Raw genomic sequence first — 24,613 nt, 5'->3', positions numbered from 1 at the left:
TATGCCAACACTCATATATTTAAAAACATTATCTTTAAAACTGAGTAGATTGGGAAGTTTTAAATAAATCCCAATGAGGTTGTTACCACTCAAAGGATTTTTAAAACTCTTCCTTGGGAATTATCTTTTGAGTTAAATGAATTCATGCGCCACATAAGAAAATCAGTCTTACTACTTTTTAGTCCCAACCCATCTAACTTAATAATACCGTGAAAGTGTTCGGAGCAAAAAAATTTCATTATGTGTAACTGGCTGGTACTGGCATTTTCCTACTTGCAATTTCCCCAGGCAACTGTGGATAACTGGGGTAGTAAACATAATGGAAGCATTTAAGTGTTACTGTTGCTGTCTATAATATTATCCCCAGTAAATTCATACCCTCGTGTATGACTTCGAATAACATCATGGTGTAAGGAAAATTGGGACAAAGAGGCTTCAATAAGTTGTAAGCACTTCAGGTGTAAGTTCTTCTTTCTTTCTAGCCCCTGGCTCCCATCCGTCTACTTCCTGGATCCCTTAAGATAATTTTATGTTTGCAATAGTGCTCAGTAAATACTCCCAATCCACTAGTAGTGGGTTGAAGGTTGAAATCTACCTTTCTAATTTATTCTTCCAACTGAAATCTATGTTTCTTAAAGGAAAGGACTCTGGTTCTCCCCTGGATGGCTGGCTTACCACCAAAATAAACAGGATTTTCAGAACATTCTGTTTTCTCAACCTGTCACACTGCTTTATAGCAGTCAAACAAAATCCTTGTATTGGGCTACTTTATTTTCAAAAAGACTGCAGAAATTACCCTACTCCATGTCCAGGATCATGCTTTTCAGATTTAATTATTTTAACTAGTTCTGATAAATCATTTCATCTCCTTTACTTACTCTGGCTGTTCTTTTTGTGCTTCAGAAGGTTGCTTATCCAGAGTAGGAAATAAGGTCCAGGGAGTAGACCATAATTTTCCAGATGTCTGTTTTCAAGAGCTCTTCAAAAAGAACCAGACTTTTTGGCTTTGTCTCCTCTTAAATGGGGTTTTATGGCTCTGTATTACTTTGCAAATATCAAGGGCCCTGTACCTTATTAGTTTGATAATTTCCTCTTTTGCTGAATATTAATCTTCAGTTTATTTTCCCCAGGTTCACTAATTAAGGTATTTTGTTTATTTTAAATTAGTTATTATTATTTTACAAACAGTCCTTATTCCATTTATAAAATTCCAAATTCCAAATCCCTTTTAAAAAGTATCCTGCAGGACCTCAGATCTTGGGGTTGATACATTTATATGCTTTTCACTTGTGTTAATGAAATGTTAATGGCTTCCTGCACCACTGCATTTTCAGAGCTGGATAGCAAAAAGGAAGGAAACTAACATCGGCTCAGTGGAAACTTTCATGCATGCTTACGAAGTTGGTTGTATTTATCCTTGTTTACAGATCAGCAGTTTGAGGCTCAGAGGTTAAGTGACTCGTCCAAAATCCCACAGCTAAGTGACCAGCAACGTCAGGATTCAAGCCATGCCTGTCTGAGTGCTTCGGCAAGACTTCTAAGAGGGCTGTGCCTTTGAGTTTCATTTTTCAAATACTCTCATCTGAAGGAAGTTTTAGGAAAATCACTTGTGCTTTCTGAACCTCTCAGATGAGAGACATTATCATTACTGATTCCAGGAACAACAAATATTGGTCAGTTTGAAGAGGCAAGATCTCGAGAGCTACAGGTACTGCAGTTTGTCACGGTTTATTGAGGACACTACCAAGTAAGCTAAGTGCAACAACCCAAATCTGCAGGCAGCCGTGCACAGGAAATATTTCCATTTATTTTGATTTCTCTTCCTTATTGTTATTGTTATTGTTAGACATGTAGAACATTCATAGACCAAGGGAGTAGGGTAAGAGAAGGCCAAATGAAATCTCAGCTTTCTGATGTTTATGAACGAAGGAGGGTGAGGAGTCCCTGTTTCCAGGCTTGGGGCAAAGAGAGGAATAAGGCTCTAGGAAAAGCCAGGAGTAGAGATGAAGCCAGGAAGACAAATTATTTTCCCTTTCATCCTCCAACACACACACACACACACACACACACACACACACACACACACACACACCTTGCAGTGCCAGCCATGTCCCCCTTCACCAGAAAAAATAACCAGACCTAGTCACATGACAGAGATTCTTTGCCACCCTGTTTCACTATTTGGAGCAACCCATAATTTCCTCTCCTTTGAGAGGAAACCTGAGAACTCCTTATGAGTTACAGAGTCCCAGAACACTTGGAAGCAATGTGCACATCATTGTCATACCTGATCCTTGTGAAGGTAAGAGTGTAAATATAAATATTTGCATTTTGGGGGTGCCTGGGTGTCCCAGTCAGTTAAGCATCTGACTCTTGGTTTTGACTCAGGTCATGATCTCAGTGTTCGTGAGTTTGACCCCGTGAGTTTGACCCCCGCATCGGGCTCTGTGCTGACAGCATGGAGACTGCTTGGGATTCTGTCTCCCTCTCTCTCTGTCCCTCCCCTCCTTGCTCTTTGTATCTCTTTCAAAATAAAGAAAAATAAACTTTAAAAATAAATACATATATATATTTCTATTTTTGAAAAGAAAGACATAGGCTTCAAGAGGTCCATGACTTTTATATGGTGGAGCAGGTACACCAGGCCAGGTTTTCTAACTATGCTCTTTCTACTTATTCTTGTTGCTGGAAATCTCTGGTCTTTAAAAACTTAAAGGGCGCCTGGGTGGCTCAGTCCATTGAGCATCCGGCTTCGGCTCAGGTCATGATCTCACGGTTGGTGAGTTCGAGCCCCACGTCGAGCCCCACGTCGGGCCCTGTGCTGACAGCTCAGAGCCTGGAGCCTGCTGTGGCTTCTGTGTCTCTCTCTCTGCCCCTCCCCTGCTCATGCTCTTCCCTATCTCTTCAAAGTAAATAAACATTAAAAAAAAATTTAAAAATAAATAAATAAATAAATAAACTTAAAAACATTTTTTAAACCAAGGTACTTTACACATAGTGCAAAGCATAAATTTAAGTTTACATTTCAATGACTCAACAAAAACACGCAGTGTCATCCATATCCAAACCAAGATACAGAACACTTTTTTAAAAATTTATTGTAGCATAAAATCTTGGACCATTGGGTAAGTCTATTCAAGAGGGGGAAAAAGCCATATTCAGGGAAATAAAACTTTAGGCACTTGATATACTTGTGTAAGATCCTTTTGCCTGGAGGGGAGAGGGGAGAAGCCAGCTAGAGTGCTGATTTTTCTAAGCTATCCCCTTGTAATTTCACTCATGCGTCCTGAAAGTTGGTAAGCCTCTCCACTCTTCTTTATACTTTCATATAAGATCTTCTAAGAACATGTGAAAGTTAAAGAAAAGCATCAGGTTTTCCTGTCATTTTTACTTAGGCTTTTGATTTTCTTATAGTATTAATATCATACCACAAAGCTCTTGGTTGCAGTTGGCTAATTAGTCTCACTCATAATGAAAAAAGGACCAAAATCCCGTCTTAAACCTTACACAGTGCAGCTCAGTGTTTTCTAGTCAGATGGTTCTCAACCGTAATGTTATAATTACACCATTTTCTCAGCAGCACCATCCACTATAATTACAGTCAAAGCTAAGACTATGTTTATAGTGTACTAAAGAGGATGGAATTGCTTCATTTTAAGTGATTCAGTTACCTCCTCTGTTGGTCACAGAAATGTGTGGTAATGGAAGAGTCATGGTCTGAATATACTTCTCCAAACAACAATTTTGGATACCTAGAAGTCAAAAAAGAAAATAAAACCCCCAAACCCCAGTATGAGAAAGCACGGGAGACATGATTCCTGGTCTGGCTGCCACAATGACTCCTAATTTGAAAATCTAGGATGGGTAAGGTGATGGAGACCAACAGGCTGGTGGCCCCTGTGGGGCCTAGAGGATGTCCTCACTTGATTTGCTTTGCTGCACATCATGCCCAAGCACTCCAAGTCCGTCTGCAGGACCAACATCGTGGCAGTATTTTCTATCTAGGCTCTGAAGCTACATGATGATGACTCATCCAAACACAGAAAACTTCTGTCCTGAGGGACATTCATTCCTTTAAGACATATTTCATTCATTGCCATATGGGCCAGTTCTGGGTACCAAGTACATAGCAAGGAACAAGGCAAAAATCTCTGTCCTCATGGAACTTAACTATAATCTGTTTTAAACTTGTCTTTTGACTATTTACCTGGATGCATAAAAAGAAAGCTTTTGCTTTTACTAGGAGGGACTGGAGATTTATCCATATTAGCTTGCATGTCAAACCCTCAGTCGGGTATAGACTGAAAGCTAGCATTTTCTTACTATATGGGTATGGACTCAGTCTGGCAAAGACAGAAATGGGAAGTGAGTGGAACATGCTGGGATTATGTTTGCTGGGTCCGTTGGTAGTCAGCTAGGAGACAGCACCTGTCAATTCTGTGACACTGAGAGAGGCCGAGACAGATACTGCATTTTCAGCGCACCTCTCACTTGCTTGTCCAAAGCCTCTGTTTTAAAATGTTTCATAAAACCTTGACGCTCTTTGCCTTGTCCTGCTCCGTGGAAACTTCGTGTAGGAAGAACAGGAGACAACACTGTGGTCAACCGTAAAGGATGACTTGGTGGGAAGACATATCTAGGTACATGTCTTGTGATTGTATTTTAGGGATTATTTCCCAAGTATATGGGGTTTTGTTCTTTTTCTTTTTAGAATAGGTGTAGGCCAAGTTATGAATAAATTTTGAAAGCTTTTAGGCCAATAAACAAATGCATATGGTATAAATGATCCTCTCCTTGGTTCTGAGACATCTAAGAGCTGAGCCTAGGGCTCCTAGAAATCAGTCAGCAACATTAAGGCAACTGAAGAGTCCTGGAAATGAAATTCTATTATTTTTGGTTATCATTTGGATTTCTTCTTATTTATGTGAACTTGAATGACTATGTTACCTGCACTGCTTTCAGCCTCTAGGCTCCCGACTTGGGGCATTGTGCAGAGGTGATTGGGGAGAAAGCAGGCCATGTGGCATGGACAAGGGCAGGGGTGGCTGGCCATATTCCAAATGTTCTCTGTAGGCTTGTAAACGGCAAGCCTTCAAGCTGTGGCTTTAAGAGAAAATAGCTAGAAAGTAGAAATGAGAAAAAGACTCCATTTAGAAAATTGCAACTAACTCGTTCTCTCTTCTTTCTCTTTCTTTTTGATTTGTGACTTAATCAAAAGCCTGTTGGTTATCTTTCCTATGTCTTGTTTTATGAGTGGTGAGAGGCTAACCCACGGGGGCAGAATGTAAATGCTCTGTGGCCATATCATCCCAGAATCTCTACTTGGATACAGCAGTGTTTACTATAATGTGACTTCAGCTCTAGGAAAATGTTTGCACCAGTGTCAGACCTAGAGCAGAGCTGGTGTGCAAGCAAATAACATCACACTAGGTAATAGCACCAATGAAATCTTCCAAACTTGAGCTCAAATACGACTTAGAACCACAGCCTTAAATTTTAGCCAAGTCGTTTATATTTTTCCTTGCCAACTGAAACCAAGGACGCCTTTCAACATCAACCCTCATGATTACACCGTGCAGCGTAACACATTAATGTCTAGTTAGCCAGAATGCAAACATTTTCTGGTTTTTCCTACAGCAGTTCTCTAAACTGATGTGTTCTTATGAGGGTCTTTCCTACTTTTCAGAGAGATAACACTCTGGTCACTAGTAAGGCTAATTTCATGGGTCTCACTGGGAATATGAATTGTCTTTACTAGGGGATGGGGATTGAGATTGTTTATGAGGTATTACTCTATTTTTATTACGGAAATACACGCAAACAGATAAAAATATGCAAATACACACAAAAATAGAGAGCCTGGCTTAGTGAACCATGTTAAATAATAATAAGAGTAACACTAGTAAAACCATGTACATTATTATTAATAATAACAATAACACATATATTCATCACCCAACTTCAAATATTATTAGCATTTTACCAGTCCTGTTTTGTGTAGTTTATCTATTTTTTGGTCATTTGCTTTTACCCATAACTACCTACATGGCTATCTCTAAAAGCTAATAGACACTCCTGTTAAAAAATTAATGGGGCGCCTGGGTAGCTCAGTCGGTTAAGCATCTGACTTGGGCTCAGGTCATGATCTCACGGTCCGTGAGTTCAAGCCCCGCGTCAGGCTCTGTGCTGACAGCTTGGAGCCTGGAGCCTGCTTCTGATTCTGTGTCTCTCTCTCTCTGACCCTCCCCTGTTCATCCTCTATCTCTCTCTGCCTCAAAAATAAATAAACATTAAAAAAAATAAAAAATTAATACGAATATTATACCCAACAAATTAATAATGATCCCTCAATACCACTAAATGCCCAGTCTGTGCACAAATTTCTAAAAAATATCTTTAAAAATGTCTTTTGACAATTCATTTGTTTGAATCAGGATGCCAACTAGGCCCACACAATGTCTTGTCTGTTCAAATCCATGACATTTCTTCTCTCTTCTTTTTATTCTGTGATTTCTTTTTTTTGGTTGAAGATATTTTCCTTCAGCTTATTGCATCTTAGAGTCATTTACAATGTTCCTCTATGCCTCTTATTTCCTATAAACAGGCAGTAAGACCTAGAGGCTTAATGTAATTCAGCTTAACACTCACGAAAAGAGTCTATCATGGGTGGTGTGGCAAACCCCTGTGTCAGGGACATATAATATCAGACGTTGGTAAGATTGATCTGGGTTCAAAGTGTTGTCAGCCTGAATCACCCAGAACAGAGTTCACTGAAGTATTTTATCATTCACTGACAACGTTGCCCAAATCTATAATTTCATTAGGGGTTCTAAACTGGTGATTTCTAATCCTACCATTTCATCTATACATATATATTCATACACATATTCATATTTATAGACACATTCACATGCTAGCTAAGGTATATATTAGCAAGAGAGAGACACAAGAAGAAAACATTTCTTCACCAACTATTCAGTTACCTGAAATGCAATTCATACAAAAAATTCAAAGAAATAGCGTATTTCCCTTGATGTATCAATTTTTAGAATAATGAGTACATACCCTTGTAACCTCCAAAGGTGACCATTTAAAACAATATATTGCTATGAACTTATTGATGAATCAAATTTTGATGCCATTGTTGAGAGACTGGAATTACAGGAATAAAAATGATGAAGTCATTTCTCCTTTTTCGGCTATTCTGGGCATTTTGGAGAAAAAAAATGCACATTGTGTAATGTTGGCTACCTTTCCTTTTCCATTCCCCCTTTCTCCACTCTATCATCACAATCCCTCTGAAAATAGCAGAAGGCAAGACCAGAGACTAGATGACATCTAAAAATCCACACACCTACATAAACTTTCCAGACAACCCCGGTGGATATTTACTGAAGGATGCACTCATACTCAGAGAGGGATCAGTACACCCTAAATGTCTGAACACTCACATGCTAGACGCACAGCATGCCCAAATCACTGACCAGAGCTGTGAAAGTGCCAGTTACCTGCAGCCTGTGCTCCCCTGAGCACCAGTGGCCACTGAAGCAGTAATAGATAATCCCTTGAAAAGAAGTTCCCCAACCAACTATTTTCAGGAAGTGCTAATTTTTTTTCTTTTTCTGGGACAATCATAATGCACCCAAGCAGATTAGAGAATCTGAGTAGTTCTGCAGTAAAGAAGCCTGTTTAACTCTGCATGGCCTAGTATTTCCTAAGCACTGGGGAAATGGTGGGCTAATACATGAAGGGCAGAGTTCTTTGCAGGAGTGTGCAGAGTATCATTTTTGGAGGGGATTTTTTTTTTCATATATATGTGTAGTGGGTTAAATTGTATCCTTCAAACATATGCCCAAATCCTAATCCCTAGTACCTGTGAAATGTGATCTTTGTTTGAAAAAGGGTCTTTGCTGATATAATTAAGGTAAGGATCTCAGAATGAGATTATCCTAGGTTAGAGCTCCAAATTCAATGATGGGTATCCTTATAAGAGACAGAAAAGGAGAACAGACACAGAGCCAGGGGAGAGGCCTGTGAAGATGGAGACAGAGAATGAAGTGATACATCTACAAACCAAGGACCATCAAGGATTGGCAGCAGTTTCCAGAACCGAGGAGAGAGAGGCATGGAACAGATTCTCCCTCAGGGCCTCCAGAGAGAATAAACAGTGATGACACCTTGATATTTGACTTGTTGCCTCCATAACTGTGAGAGAATAAATTTCTGTTATTTTAAGCCACCAGGGTTATGGTACTTCGTTACAGCAGTCTCAGGAAACTAATACAATACCTATGAGCTCCATCAATGCAGGTCTGAGGGAGACCTCTGGCATTTGTATTTATTGAAAATGTCCACAGGTGATTCTGATGGACACACTCACCAAGAACCAGCATTTTAGGATCTTGGGGGTTGAAGGGTTAGTCACCTGCTTATATTGACATCCTGTTAGGATTTTAGTCTGTGGCTGTGGCTCTGGATGCACCAATCAAGCCTCCAGCCCTTTATCTCCAGGTCTCTGTTTTTCAAAGAAAGTAGCCCAGAAAAAATATTTATGGGCCATCCCTTAAGAGGTACATTAGAACTGTTACAGGTGGTGACAGTGGTCAAGGCTGTGTGAGTAGAGGAAAGGATTTACGGGCTCAAACAGGGCGAGGGAGACCAGCTTTTGTCAGATGAATCATATGATCTCACTTGAAGGGAATTCTCATTTTGCAGCCCAAATAAAGCTGAGCTTCCCTTTTTTTGGTAGTTGAGAAATCTTGGTCTCCTAAGACTTCTAATCCTTCTGGACTCAGTTTGCTTCTTTCACTCAGCTGCCTGAAAAGGCTGCTTCTTTCATCCCAGACTCTTTCCATATGAAAATATTTTATTTCTTTTCTTAGTTGTTCTCTTTCTTAGCAGCCTAGCTTCCCCAGGTATCTTTTTGATATACTTATCTCCCAGGCTTTGGGTATCTCCAAAAGGAGCTGGAGACTCCTCTCTTGTCCTGGCAATAATTGATGACTAATAACAAGGTACCTGCCTTTATAAAAACCTCAACAAGGGGAGGTATGCAGGGCAGGAAGGAGTTGGCATGTGTTATTCTGGTTTGAAAACTCACATCGAGGCTGACTATACCCTAAGAGATTATTTAGTCATGGTTTAGCCAAGATTGTTTAGTCACAAACTAAATTTGGGGGAAGGCACCAAAGAAAAATTTCATCTAATTCACAATTTTTGCCTTCATCCAAGAAAGGCAGGGTATTTAGAGTAGGGCATAGGGGGAGACAATGGGTAAGGATAGTGAGGTGTCATGAAGTAGGGTGGAAATTATCCCCCCCTCTTTCTGTTCCATTGAGCTCCTGCTCCAATGCTCCGGCACAGCCACAGTTCACCTGTAGCGTGAGTCAAATGGGCTGTCATAGGTGCTGGCCTGAGTATGTCACCACTAGTTAATGTATTATTTGTTGCGGCTGTGAAATTTGATCCAGGAATCCTCCTTAGAGCTGAACTCCTGAAGCAAAAACAAATTTTAAGTTAGTGACTCCATATAAGAGAACCCTAACAATAAAACAGCACACGATTATTGTCAAAGGAATCATCCAGATAGTAAATGTTCCTTGGGACTGAGTTTAGTCTAGCAGGGGGTAAAGATGCTTTTTGGAAAAGTAGACTGTTTCGATGACACACACTTCAGTGATCTGTACAGCCTCATCTCTTGTCTATGCCTAAGGACAGTCTTTCAGGGAAAAGAGGAAGGAAAGGCAATAACATTTCACTAGGTGCCAAACATTTTACCTAATCCTGCCTGCGAAGCAAGTAGGCTGGGCTTCAGGCTGCCCTTTTGCTCTCTTCCCCAGCACCCTCTTCCTTAGGAAGAGGCTCTTGCCCGGAGCCCATGTCTTGTCCTCTGGTGTCTAGAGTGTGGCAAACCCCTCAGGCTTCCCCTTCCAATGCCCCCTGCTTCCCTGACTTAAACAGGCTAGTCCAGATGGCGGTGCTCGTGGCAGGACCCAAAAGCAGGGCTTCTGGGACGAGGGTCTCTCAGGCCATGAAATTAAGTTTTGCACTCTTTTAAGAGATTAAAGCAGAATGAAAAAGACATGTCCATAACATTAAAATTTATTTGTTAAATCAATTTTCCTCAAACTGGGCTATTCAAACATTCTCTGAAATCTGTGAGAATTTTATTTTCTTAAAATATATACTACTCAGATGTGAGATATACTATATAAGATCTAGCCTCTTTCCTACTGCCCCCCCACCCCCAGTAGAAATGAACTTAAATTGGAGATAAGCTTTGGTGAGTGGGGTCAGGAGGGAGGGAGGGTACTTCCGGGGGCCCAGGCCACTACCGCTCTTTCTACCACTCTGCAGTGACAGCAGTAGTAAAGACCATAAAATAGCTAACAAGTATTCCATACCTATTTTGTGCCAGGAATTTTTCTATGTACCTATTTGCTCCTCACAATGACCCTTAAAGACAGCTGTTGACACCTTCGTTTATAGCTGGATAAGTTGGAGCTCGTGGCATATTGGCAGGATGCTGGGGGCATACACAGAAGGCAACTTGTGGTCTCCACTCCCAAACCCTAAAGTCCTCATCAGATAGCCTATGACATCAACTGGAACTAATAAGAGTTTGCCAAAACCAATACTGTCTGATAAGAGCAAATATTTCCAAGGCTTCCGTAGGACCTTCTTCTCTTCCCCATGAGAAAGGAAAATGGCAGAAGAGGAAAATGTATCTATTGCTCTCAAGTTTGAGGAAACAATTATGTTACTCATCTGCGTGTGTGTGTGTGTGTGTGTGTGTGTGTGTGTGTGTAGGGGGAATTGGGATGCCAAACTCATATATCATGATAATCTTCGCTAACACCTCTCCCTCCACTTCCCTTCTAGAAGCAGTTGCTCTCAGGTAATTCCTGGAACTCCACATGATATCAGTTTGACAAATATTAAGCTCCCACTTTGTGCAAGGCCCTGTTTAAATTGTGAAGGAAAGGACAGGGCATATAAAGATGAGGAAGACTATGTCCTTGCTCTCAAAATAACTCACAATCTAAAAGGGAAGACACCAGGTGTACACAAGCCACTTGAGTTGAATGCAAAAGATGGGCAACTTCAAATGCTTTTGGAACTCAGAAACAGAAAAGCTTCACTAGCGGAAAGGATGCTATCCAGGTGCTTCTCCATTTCTTTGGGGTTTGCCTGGCAGGAGCTTCATAGCGACAGGTGCACATAGCCACGTGTGCCGACAGCACTAGACCACAGATGGGCTCGCCTGCAAATATTTGCTTTCCCATTAATTCAAATTTGGAGTTTGAAAATTCTTATTTATTAAAGAATTTTAAGAGAGAATAAAGAAGTGTTCAAGGCTGCTTTTCCATAAAACATGAAAAATCAGAAGTTAGCCTGTAGGAGTAAACACACGATTGCTACTTGAGAATACCTCAAGGACTCATGAAGGCTATTCATCCGAATCCTAACATCGATGGTGATGCTGTGAGGTTTCAGGTTTAGGAGTCTCTTCCATTACACGGTTTCCTAACAAGAGAGTCTTCTGTCTTTATTCTTTGGCTGGAATTCAGTGGCAGCAGTCAGTTTATAAAAGATTTACAGACCTGCAAAGTCAGGTTTGCCCTCACACTAGAGCCATGTGATATACTGACTATAATTCTTCAGAAGATACGTATTATGTGAAAATGATGATGTATGCAGACAGTTGAGTTGCAAATTATTGCCTGTTTCATCCATCACCGAGCATTTACAGATGCTTTCATCTGACAGAGTACCAATAACAATGCCACCACTGCCACCACCAATAATAATAATAATAATAATAAATCCACATGTCCACATTGATTAGAAGATACTTTTAATCTACTTTACAATATAGTGTATTTCAGAAGAATTGACCGTGAAGTAAATTCATATAGTGAATCTAGTATCCTCATTAATGTCAGTCATCAAATTGAAAATAATTTTCTATAGGAGACTAAGAGACAACAACCGATACAAACATGATGACTAGTCTATCCTCAGAGCAGCCACAGACAATCTGAAGCAAATAGGCATGTTTATTTACAAAAGCAAGCATCTAGTCTGGGGACTATAGTTTGCCAACCTGTAGTTTAAATAATTGTTGACCTTAAAAGAAAATAGCTTATTTTGTATCACGGATTGCAAATTACATGCAAATCAATTTCTTATAAATCATACTTTTTTTGAGAGAGAGAGAGAGAGAGAGACAGAGAGAGAGAGAGACAGAATGCAAGCTGGGAGAGGGACAGAAGGGGTGAGAGAGAATCTTAAGCAGGCTCCACACTCAATGCACAGCCCAAAGCAGGGCTTGATTCCATGACCCTCAGATCATGACCTCAACTGAAATCAAGAGTCAGATACTCAACTGACTGAGCCACCCAGGTCCCCCTAAATCATACCTTTTTTTTTTTTTTTTTGGAGTATTGGCCTTTTCTTTTTTAAAACTTTTTTTTATTTCAGAGGGGTGGGTCAAGGAGGGACAGAGGGAGAGAGAGAGAAAGAATCTTAAGCAGGGTCCATGTTCAGCACAGAGCCTGATGTGGGGCTCGATCCCATGACCCTGGGATCATGACATGAGCCAAAATTAAGAGTCAGACACTCAACTGACTGACCCACTCAGGTGCCCGAAATCATATATTTTAAGAAGCCCTTTGAAAGTTGTATAACTTCTTTTCTAAGTGATACATTTTTCATTTAGTAATTAATCACCTGAGTTATGTCTTACTTAAATATGTTATTTCGTATTGCATATATTTGCCATGAGGCATACTCTTATTTGAACTACTATTTAATGGCATGTGTGTTTGAGTTCCATGAATCTTTATAAATGTGATGTAGTATCGTCTTTCTAAGTGTATAGATTAATTTGTATTAAAATCAGTGCACACCTACATAACAAATTCAAATTTTTTCCCCCAATGTACACGTGTATATTATCTGAAGAAACTGTTCATCACAAGTAGAAGCTGGTGTGGTCAAAGGCTCTTCTGGAATGACAGATTCAGGGGTTCTTTCCCTAGAGAGGCTCCTGTGTGCAGAAGCCAGAGCTCTCTTGAGAGCGGTAATTACAGAGTTGGTTTTGAAGAACTCAGCAGTGAATCAGAAGGCTGCAGGCTAGAAGAACTCCAAGGTCACAACCAACATTGGGAGGCTTTAGCTTTCTAGAGTCTAAAAAGTGTTCACCACCCACTGAGGTCACCCAGGGTGAAAGAACGTTTATCTTGGATTTCATCCTTGAAAAATGCGTGTTATGCTTTGGAAGAGAAACCAAACTAGAAATTGGTGTATAGAGCACACAAAGGGCCCACTGGGATTTTTAGGGAGTTACTTAGTCATCCTTTGCAGACTTAAAAAAAAATCAGTCACTTCTAAGATTCAAGGCTTTTAGAGGCCTATGTCCACAGATTTCTAAATACTTTCTTATTGTTTGGGTTCCAGAAGAAAGAAAAGACCTTGATAAATGTTTATAACCAGTAAGGAGCTGCAAGTACTTGAGGAGGCTGGCCTTGAGCTGCAGGCTTACTTCCCACTCCCACAGTGCCACTAACACTGGCTGATGCATCTGCACAGAGAACAGCTCTCTTGTAGATTAAGTAGTAAACGTCTACCTACCCCCGATTGTGGCTCAGCAAATTGCTAGGAATTGAGGAAGGATAAAAAAGTTAAGACCTAGTATTTATCTTACAAAGAATCTTTATCTCCCAACAATTACATGTGAAAACAGGACAGTGTATGATAAAACACGAACAGCTGGAGAGTAATGGCAGGCATTGTCTGGGTGTTTGGGGCTGGAAAAAAGTCACTGCCAAGGCCATATTTTGCCTTGTAATTGAACACTGTTATTTGAGTTATCAATAATATGCATTGTCTACACTTTATTTTGCGTATCCTGGGAGAGACACAAAGTACTTTCACTGACAGTATCTTCTTTACTCTCTTGTTGGTCTTGTCGGTCTAGGAACGTCTTTTCTCTGCACCTCCATTTCTTCTTGTGTAAAGTACGTAATTCTGTCTGTCTTCCTCATACTTCAGAGAAGCAAGGGGGGGGGGCGGTAAATAGTACCTGTAGGATGCTTGGCGTTACCTGGAGATTAGTGCTATGAGTCAGGAAGGGCTACCACTAGTCTGGGTGCAAGAGAGAGCCAACATAAACACTGTTTCCTTAAAAAGGATCATAATAATCTGTGTTTACTTACTGAATCATTTACTGACTTATTTATAAACAGTCGCCTGTCAAGAATTCAATGTCAGCTTTAATTTCAGAACCCATTGTCAGAACTGCTCTCTAAAGCATGTCTGAAGCTCAAGTTGTTTGTTAGAAGTAAATCCTGCAGATTCTAAGATACCATCCCTGCTCTGACACACTCCCTTGTGTTGTGCTTATTTTAGCCGTATTGTCAGCTAGTCAGCCCATAAAGTTGAAAATATCTGATGAAAAAGAATGCTCAAAGCTGAGAGGGTCATTCAGCTTGGATGGGGGCAATGATGGGTCACAGGCAGGAGTGGGGCTATGCTTCCCTCAGCAGCTGAAGTGCCAACAGAATACCACAGTGATGACATAGAGGTCCTGTGACATACCCTAAGACTAGACCATGACACCAGTCCCATGACCTGAAGTTAAGGTTCTATGGAAGGCTTTTGGGAAAGACTGTACGTGTTTATAGCAATGGACAAGAGAAATTTTTCTTCCTGTATATATTTGTCCCTCTCCTTTCATAAATGCCTGCTGGAGGGCATAGAGGTGCTCTGTGCTAGCCAAAGAGTAATTATGCTATCAGGGAAAACCTGGATTGTTTTTACATGTGTGCGTGTGCGTGTGCACAAAATCCAGAAACTACTCATTAAGCACTTGGCATGTGTCAGGCACTGTGGGAGACAAGGACGTATACAATAGAGCCTCTACCCTTGAGGATAATATAGTCTATTACAAAGGAATAGAAAGCATACACAAGAATCCATTAGGTTGAAACAAATGACATGATATTAAGGTCCAAAATAAAGCTGAGTATAGGACATTTCATCCAGTTCAATCCTAATACCTGTTGGAATAAAATAAGGGCCACGAGAGAACACAATAAACACCATGGGGCCAGATACTATTCTAACTCTTTTAAATATATCAACACTTATAATTCTCACAACAGCTATGAGGTAGGTACTGCTAGCACCCCTATTTTAGAGACAAACAAACAAACAAACAAACAAAAAACAAACAGCCAAGGTACAGAGAGCTTATGAGACTTAGGAAAGATCACTCAGGAAGTACGTGGTAGATCGGGGACTTAAACAGTCTGTCTTGCTATCTTGCTCCACAGGCTGAGTTTTGAAAAGTACTGTGTTATATACTCTTTCCTTAAGAGAAAGCAAGGAAGGCCTACACAGATTCCAAGATGGAAGTACTCATCCTCTTGGGGGATAAAGTGATATTCGAAATATGCCTGAAAGAGAACAATCCATGAAGGATGTTCCTGACTCAGAGGAAAGAAGAGGGAAGTTCTGGTGAAGGGGTTATTAGGAATAGATACAATGAAGCAGGAAAAGCAGAGACACGAACGTGGGTATCCATAGCATACAAGGGCGATAAGGCTAGAAAGGCACTTAGGATCCACATGATGGACCTTCTTGAATGCCAAGGAGATGAGCTTCTTCATAAGGTAGAAAATAGTGGGGGGCTACCGAAGGTGTTCAGGCATAAGAATCACTGCGTGAGACGTAGGCAGGAAGAATGAACATGGGAGCAGAGAGCAGGATGGCCTGGAATAGGGAAAAGCAGGAGGTAACAGAGAGAAATTAGCAGATGAGGACAGGAGTCTGGCTAAGACCATAAGATACAGACATGTAAAGGTGATGATGACTGTATCAAACTTCTGTCTCATAATCATGTTTCTATTGAAAAGTAACTTACGATGTGAAGGAAGTTGTTTGTGAGCTTATAAAACTGTAAGCAATTCATTTGTTGTGCCCATCTAAGATGATAATCTTTTGGAATCCTTTCAAAACTTAACTCTGACCTCGGTCATTATGTTTATGTTCAGAATGCCCATTTTCATAAAATCTTGGACTCATTTATGCTCCAAATGCCAGTCAATGAAACTTCAATATTTTCCTCCAGTTGGATATTCATTTTAATTTCAGGTGGAAATGCCATTGATCTCAAAATTTACACTCTCACAGCAATATGCAGTAAATTCAGTGAAAAGGAATGGCTTTTAAAAGTGAGATAACAAAATCTCTTTCAGAAAGATGTGCAGGATATAGAAGTCTGTCAATGCTGCTTAGCAATGTAATTTGGTGTACAATCCGCACCTAAAGTGGAACCTGGGGGCTGATGGTTAAGGGCGTCCAAACAGTTAGAAAGTGCCTACATCACTGGCTTACTACAGAAAACCCATCATGAGAAGACTTTGGGCTTCCTGGTACAGAGGTGTTTGGCAGGCACTTAGGCAGTGATTCCAAATCTGGAGACAAAGAACATCTGTGTTTCACAGAGGGGACAAAAAGGCCCACACTTGGGTCAGACCCTGGCCAATGCATCCCCTTCTACTGTTACCATATCGTAGCCTTTGCCTGTAAGGAAGCTGTCCTCGGAGTATAAACCATTTGATTCCTAGGAGTCCTGCCCACAATGGGAACAGGGTAATTAATGTGTAATTAACACAAGTGGGGAGATCTGATCCTCCATGAGGGTTCCAGCCAGCCCAGAGGCCCCATAACAAAGGGTGCTTGTGGGAATTGTTAAATGTGGAGAAGGATGGGTAACCAGGGAGCTATGAAGGGTGCTTCCATTTAATTAATTCATATGCAAGGTACCGTTCAAGGTACCATGTTCAAGGTACCGTTTTAGGCCTGGTGAATTACACAACTCTAAATAAGATCCAGCTGTTCACAATCCCGATGGGGAGATAAGAGAAATATGCAAATAGCTCTACTGCAAAGCAGCATTTGATATATTCCTTAAAAGTGGTATAAAATAGCACGATCTCCCTCGAAGACGAGCATGGAGAAGGGAAGTACTGCTTCGGGCCAAGCACTGTGTTCTGGCTGAGCCTTAAACACGGGCAGGATTTATATTTAGGGGCAGGGTGAGGTGGAAGGAGGATTGTTTCAGAAGACTGGCTGAAATGAGCAAGTCCCAGGGGTGGGAAAGCACAGTGTTGTTGGGGAGTACTAAGTAGGGTAGACTTATAAGTGGGGATGAGGGATGTTGGATTTCAGTGGCTTGGGGTAGGTTTGAAGTTTGAAATTTGAGTTGTTTAGAGCAGAGTGATATGTTGAGTTCTTAAAACTGTCATTGGCAGAGGAAGGTGGATACAAGAAGGGAGAGATGAGGAGGGGGGAGAAGGGGAGAGGAGGGAGACTGCTACTCAGGGGTTACTACAATAGCCCCAGAATAAACTACAGGTGGCCTGGAGGGGTGTGGTGGCATCTATTTACGTTAGGTCAGTTCTGCCTGGAATTTGCCCCGAGGGGGTGTAATTTGTTTTTCCTCCATGGGGGTTTTGCTTTGAATCTGAGAATTTAGAAAAATGCACATAGGAAATGTATGAATTATAACTGCGTAATGATCAGACAGTTCACGTTGAACACTAGCTTCGTGTGTGAAGTTATCTCCTGAGTGAGAATATGAGATTGCTGATGTTAGGACAATATCTTACTCATGTCTTTCTTCCCCAGGGTGCAGAGTTAGGGCTGGGTGGCTAGCAAAGAATTAAACGCTTGGGATACAGTGACAGGGAGGTGATAAGAGCACCAGGGTCTGTCGCATCTCAATGAGATGCTCGGATGATAAAGGTGGCCCTGTGTCCAAGCATGTGCACTGTGGAAAGTGTGCACTGGTAGCCACATCCACGGATGGGAGTAACTTTATCCAATCAGTCCTGGGATGGAGGGGAGCTAACTTTTGAAAAGGAGAAGCTGGAAAGGTAGTATTCTGCCTTGTGTGGGCAGGTCAGTATCTCTGTGATATATCACAGAGAAAGGATAATTGGTATTCTTGCTTATCACAAAGACAGAAAATCAACATATGCCAAATGACTTGGCAGGACTTTCTTCAACACGTCTGCCATACCCAGAGGTTGTATTGCAACAAGGCCCAGCGTGACTTTACAAAGAAAATGGGAAAAATCGTACGACCCCTCCGAGGGAAAGTGAGGAGCAGAGTCCTACGTGTGTGGAGGAGAGACCAATGCAGGGCAGAGCATGCACATCAGTAAGACATTCTCCTTTCTTAAGTTTTTAATTTTAATTCCAGTATAGTTAGCATACAGTATTATATTAGTTTCAGGTGCACAATACAGTGACCCCACCATTCTATACATAGGAAGACATTCTTAACTGATTCCTTTTCATTTCCTTGCAGAAAGTAGCAATAAGTTACATTATCTGCTGCGTGAAGGCTTTGAAAAATACTGGCTGGGAGAACCCAAACATCACTAAAAAGCCACCCCTTTTCTAACCCCTCATATTAGGGGGTTATTAGGGAACAGACGAACATGGTGGAGGCTTCTAAAACAGGAGGGTTTGAGTTTTGCACACAGGACCAGCATATACGCTTAGACACCATGAAGTGGATCTCTAATGGAGCAGTGCACAAAGTTCCTTGGGAGCACAGAGGCAGAGCAAGTCTTTGGTTTTAGCCGATGTAGAGAAGCGTCCCCACAGAGCTGATGTCTGAGTTCAGTCTTGGGGATGAAGGGGAGATTGTCAGAGGACAAGAGGGTGATGTGCAAAGGCGTTTTAAGGAGAAGAGCTCGCTTGAAGGCAGAATTTTGGATCATAAGACGATATGGTTGAAGGGAAAGCTTTACTGTCAATGAGATCACTAGGTAAATAAACATCTCAAAATCATACTGACAACATAATACACGATTTGTAAAAGGAGGCAGTTCCTAAATTCAATAAACGAATTGTTGGTCCACAATTATTTTATCTTTTTTTCCCCTTCACATTAATTTGGCTTTACTTAACCTCTAAAGACAAGCAAATTAGAGAGATGAAAAAGCCCTCTTGTAGAGAAGCTGAAAAAGACATCCTTTAAAAGTATATATATATATTTTTGCTTATTTATGCAAATTCAATCAGTCATTTATCCAGGTACCAAATCTCAAATAAGGCAGAGAAAAAAATTGGAGCTTGAATATGGTAAAGCATGGACAGTATCACTGATGACAGAAAAAGGACTGAAATTCTTACTTGTCCCTAGGCCTGGATTAACTCTTTGCAGACTCTGGGAGGCTCTGCCAAGGATAGCTGGTGTGGCTGGAACAGAAAGAGAAGAAAACCATTAGTCATCCCTGTAAAAATGGTCTGATGTGACTCTGTTACAATTTCACTTTCAAGTGACAAAATGTGACCTGGCTCAACCTCACAATAATCCTCTCCCTTGTTTTCTTTTTCTTTTTAAAATTAAAATTGTACCTACCCTCTAAAAAGAACTCATAAATATCAGAGCACATGGAAACCCTGGTGTTAGTCACCTCTGGTCTCATGGCTAGACATGGTCAGAAACAATGGAAAATTGCCTTCCTATAACATCTGAGTCCAAGCTTGAGCCTTGCTTGTGAAAATGCAGAGGGACATAAATTCTCGTTTCAAAACAATATTAAAAACAGTTCAGTCAAACAAGTTTATTCTTGGAAATAAACATGTGAGCAATCTTGGGGGTGGGGTAGGGATGAAGGGAACTGAAAAGTTGCACAGGAGGGACACAGGATTTGTGACGTGTGGCATGCAATGAGTCATCTATTCTAAAAGTGGTTATAATTCTATGGGTACCACTATTAGGTTGCATTAAAAACAGGAAAAATGGAAAATGATCAATGCAGTTGTCTTTGAACCTCTGAACCAGGTTGTTTTGCTACAACTGTTGCTACTATGCAACTGTTACCTGGGTGGACAAGGGGATTTCTCTAGGATTCTGCACCTCCGTAGAGGGGCAACGTGGTCCGGGCTCACAATAAACTCTGGGAATCATGTGGAAGCGGGGAAGCTGCTGATGCTTTTGGGCCCCCGTAGAGGTCTGCAGAAACAATGCTAAGAAATCTCTCTCTGATTATGAACAAAGGGCAAGAAGCAAAACAAAGATGCATTGGGCAGCGAGCTGACTCACTCCTGTCTCCCCGAATTTCAGAGTCAGGCGGGTCCTGCCCACCAGCCCCGGTCCACTGTTCAATGTGCTTTTTCACTAACTGCTCCCACTGAGCTACCAGGAGGAAGCAGCTGTCGGGTGTGGTGTTCATAATATAGAACCCAGCAGATGAAGTCAGGATCCTCTCCCTAAACCCTGCAGGATTCTAACCTTTGTAAGATTTTTTTCATTCTGGGCATATCAGTGAGAGCATTTTTCCAAGTGAAGTTAGGCTTTGGGGGTTTTGGTGAGTTAATATTTTAAATTCTGTGCAACTATGACTTCTGAACTATGAGTTCTTTTTATTCTCTCTCTAAATGTTAATATTAGAAGCTCATTTGCTGCCAAATGCAATAAAGAATTATGACAGAAAGCAAAGAGAATACACATTTGCCCAGAATAGATAATGTATTACACATTGATTTTAACGTGACCAGAAGGAAAATTGCATTTTATGAAAATACCCTCAAGTCTACTTGACCAGAGGCCTTGATATCCTCAGTCTTTATTATTACCATTATCTAGAACATGCTCCCCTCCAATTCCTTACCACACATCAGAGAATGCTTTGTTTTATGACCCCTTGCCTTAAGTTGGGCATTAAAACATTATTTCAGTTGGTAAGTTTACATAATTTCTGACTGTAAATGACCTGTTCCACTGACAACTGTATGCACCTTAAGAAACTCGTGACAGCTCAAAGGAAGAGTAAAATTAAATCAATCACAGGACAGCATACAATCCTACGTGTTATTTTGGTCAAAATTATCCAGCAAATGTGTCTCAGCTTAAAACTGGGAACACTAATGGACACCAGTTTCCAGGCACAGATCAGCAGTAAAGCTGACAAATTTCTCCAGAATGATGACTGAGATGGAATGTGGGGGTCAATTATGAGGCCCCAAGGGAGCATGCAGAGCCAAACCCCAGGCCCGGAAATGCCTGGGGAGCCCTGGCTACCCCTGACTCGTCACAAACGAGGATTTTGCTTTCTTTGCAGACAGACATCTGGTGCTTTCCTCTTTATGGTATCAGCATTTGGTAACATTTTCATAAAGCAAAAGTGCTCCTCAGCTAACACTCTCCACAATATGTGATGAGTCAAGACATAAAAGGAACAAATGGCATCCTCAAGGAAAGGCCACAGATTTGCACCAGGCCCAAAAGGGTGCTGGTTACAAAAGTAAAACACAATGAATAAAACTGTCTCCTTAGCAAACAAAGGTGTCATGCTAAGTTGCTAATTTTAATTAGTGTCAAAGCTGTCCTTAATGTCTATAAGTGCTGAGCAGTGAGGGAAAAACGAACACATGCGACAATAAGCAGATAATGAACACTCTGACATATTTACATAGGAGCTTTTAAATGCTGCTGTTATAAAATGGTCAGCTGCAGCCCCTGGCCTCAGCGAGCCCACAGTCTTCTGGGTAGGAATCTGTAAAGGAGCAGTGGGATGGCCCTTAGCAAGTCTGGACAAGCTTCCTGGGGAAGGGACTCTTTGAGATGGGTGCCGACCTTGGGATGAACAGGCAATGGAGAGAAAGGGAAAGGCAGCTGGGGCCAGGAGAACCACTGCACAAAAGTGAGACACAGGCTGGGTAGGTAAAGAGCCTCGATCTCTCTGTTGGGAGTGGGTGGAGCAAAGCTGAGCTGGGGTGTGTTGAGTTGGGGGGGATGCCAGGGTGCATTGGGGATGGTCATTCCAAACAACTTAATTTTGATCCTGCAAATATTGGAGAATTCCTGCTTTGCAGTATCCTGAGTAGAGCTCCTCAGGGTGGACCTGCCCAAGAACAGGACCCCAAGACTAGAACTAGCTGCAATCAGATCTTTCCTACTTATGTGCAACCTTGTACTCAACTTTTAACTATGGCATATATCTGCCCCTGGTTTCTCCGTCTATAAAATGGGGACAGTGACAAGTATCTATACATGCAAGGTTTAAATCAGTTAGTACACGCAATATACTAAATATACAATATAAGTGCTTAGTAAATGTTAGATATTCTTATTATAGCTATTATTATTTTTCAGTTATTATTGCTAGCCATTACCCTGAAAGCAGGGGCCCATCTTTTCCCATGAAGAATGTGACAGTGTTTTTCACGAGGCTGTGTGAGCTTAGGGCTTTGCACTTAGGAGGACAGGATGCTGCCCTAAGCCCAGTGAGACCCTCCACTATTTACATCCTCCTGTGCAGGCTGAATGTAGACAGTGGGACTCTGGGGAGGTGATTTTGGTCAAAGACTCAGGCTGGGACTAAATGCAGTCAATTCTAGTTTTTGTAAGTTAGTGAATTCTCTACTGTACCAGGAAGGGAGCTAGAGGGGAAGAATCAATGTTCTGGGGAGTATCGTAATTTACCAGTGGTGCAGCAATGGCATTTAGACCCAGCTCCGAATAGACCGTGCAAACACAAGTCAATAAACAAAATAGTGCATGTGGCAGCCATTTTACACGTGACGAGAGGTAATGTAAAGGGCCTCACATGGAATCTGCCATAAATTAAGCATTGATTAATGTTAGCAGTTGTTATCCCTACGAGTTTAGGATTATGATAACGATGATGTAACTGTCATGAAATCTTTATCTCAAGACTGCCTCTGACTGTGATAATTATTTCGCAATACCTGCATCTGTCAAGTTATTACATTGTACACCTTAAACTTACACAATGATTTATGTCAATTTTGTCTCAATACAATCGGGAAAAAAACCTTCTGAGAGGTTTTGCTTTCTCCTTCAGGAAGGTTAGTTGTTCTCCATCCAACAGTCCTGGATACTGCTTTCACCCCCCTTGCTGTCACTGCTCATTTGCCTGTGCCCTTTGACACGCAGCGAGCTTCCTGGGGGTGGGTATTTCATCTTTGTAACCTCTGTTAGGACAACAGGGCATGACACTTTTTAGAATCATGGTGCCTGCTACATAAATGAGGCAAATGATGATGACTTATAAATGCTCTATACTTTGGCTTTGAGGCTAAAAGGGAATCAAACAAAAATAATTTATTCTCAGCAAATTGTGTCTCTCCTTGGAAACCTCACATTTGATTGACTATTGCCTGTCTTTCTGAGGTCTGTTTATCCTTGACCGTATAGCAGAAATCTTCTCTCCTTGGCTTTCAATGGCTACAGCTCTTTCCAGACCCACCTGTTGCCTTTCTGCCCTTCTTTTCTGTCAAACTGTGATCAACCTCACTGAAAAGTATTCAGTTTAAAGTCCTTATCTCCCTTCAACCTGCCCTTGCAGGTTCAAGGTCAAGCTCGGTATCTGGTCACACTGATGCCACACCCCAAACTATCCTGCTGTCTGAAGGTGCTGGCTTATGGCAATGTTAAAAAATGTGAGGTGCTTACGCCTCACATTGCTTATGTGCTTAAAAATGCACCAGGCACTACGCTAAGCACATTTTATAGATTTTCCCATTTTACCTTCACAACAACCCTCTGAAGTATTATTAGTCATGATTTATGGATGGGGGGTCAGAGGCCCAGACCAACTAGCTAACTTGTCTTAGGCTACCCAGCAATTACATGGTAGAATCCAAATTTGAACTGGAGCCAGATTCTGAATCCACCCCCGCTCCACTGTTTCCCAAACTTGCCTGACCATCAAGATCCACTGCGACATTTGTTAAACATACGGATTTCAAGGTCCTGTCTCAGATCTATAGAATCTGAATCTCCAGGGCCCTGGTCAATCTGTGTATTGGCAAGGTCCCCAGAATCTATTAGTTTATCTTCTATGCCCCATTCTCCAGCCAGGTGATTATTATGACAAGGTGTATTGGCTCTGGTTGGAGTCCCTGTGTCCTCTTTGGGGCTCTACTGTGAGGACTTCCCACACACAGGTGATGCTCATGAGGGCATACTTGTGCTCAGGATGAGCGCAGGATGATTTGTCTGAATACTGCAGACATTCTTTCAAGATATATTGATGGGGCCAGGTTGCTGGGGCTTTGAGCAGAAATACCCTTCAGGGGTCAATTCATGAGAGACCAGGTAAGACGCATGACAGTGATGTTACACAGCAGGTCCTGGAACTGGACTGTCTTCTTGGCCATGGCTACCCTTGGGCACAGCAAATCCTGGGCCTGACTGCAGGGATACTTCTAAGCTGGAACTTCCTTTCCTTTGTGGCTCACTGGATTAAATGAATCCCCATCCACAGTTTCTCCTGAATTAAAGCATATTATCTCGTACATATTATGACTCTTGGCAGCTCTAAAGAAGCCTGTGTAATCTGAACAGGAAATCTTTGGACCTTTGGAACAGACAATATTACCTCCCCAGAGCTCAATGAGGGAGTGTGTTTCTTTTATACTGGAACAGTAAATCACAGAGCACATCACGTGAGATAATCGAAACAAGCAAACAAAAAGAACCATGAAATGATGCAGATGGTTTCAAGCACTTTTTAAGGCTAAAAAAGTTTCTTTATGAAACAATATATAACAATTTGGA

At 41.3% G+C, this 24,613-nt stretch overlaps 1 protein-coding gene across 8 annotated transcripts in view; it reads right to left on the bottom strand.

Moving 5' to 3' along the window:
- Nucleotides 1-24,613, bottom strand: part of GHR (growth hormone receptor) — a 269,285-nt gene that overhangs the window by 55,902 nt on the left and 188,770 nt on the right. For all 8 annotated transcript variants that reach the window (XM_060634531.3, XM_060634530.3, XM_060634536.3 and 5 more), the window contains one exon: nt 19,216-19,281. In XM_060634531.3, the coding sequence (XP_060490514.3) occupies nt 19,216-19,281 (66 nt within the window). The remainder of the gene's footprint in view (nt 1-19,215; nt 19,282-24,613) is intronic.

The sequence above is a fragment of the Panthera onca genome, chromosome A1 (genome assembly GCF_046562875.1).
Source record: "Panthera onca isolate mPanOnc1 chromosome A1, mPanOnc1 haplotype 2, whole genome shotgun sequence".
NCBI lineage: Eukaryota > Metazoa > Chordata > Mammalia > Carnivora > Felidae > Panthera > Panthera onca.
Note: the sequence above shows the minus strand (reverse complement) of the source record. Positions and strands in the feature narration are given on the sequence as shown.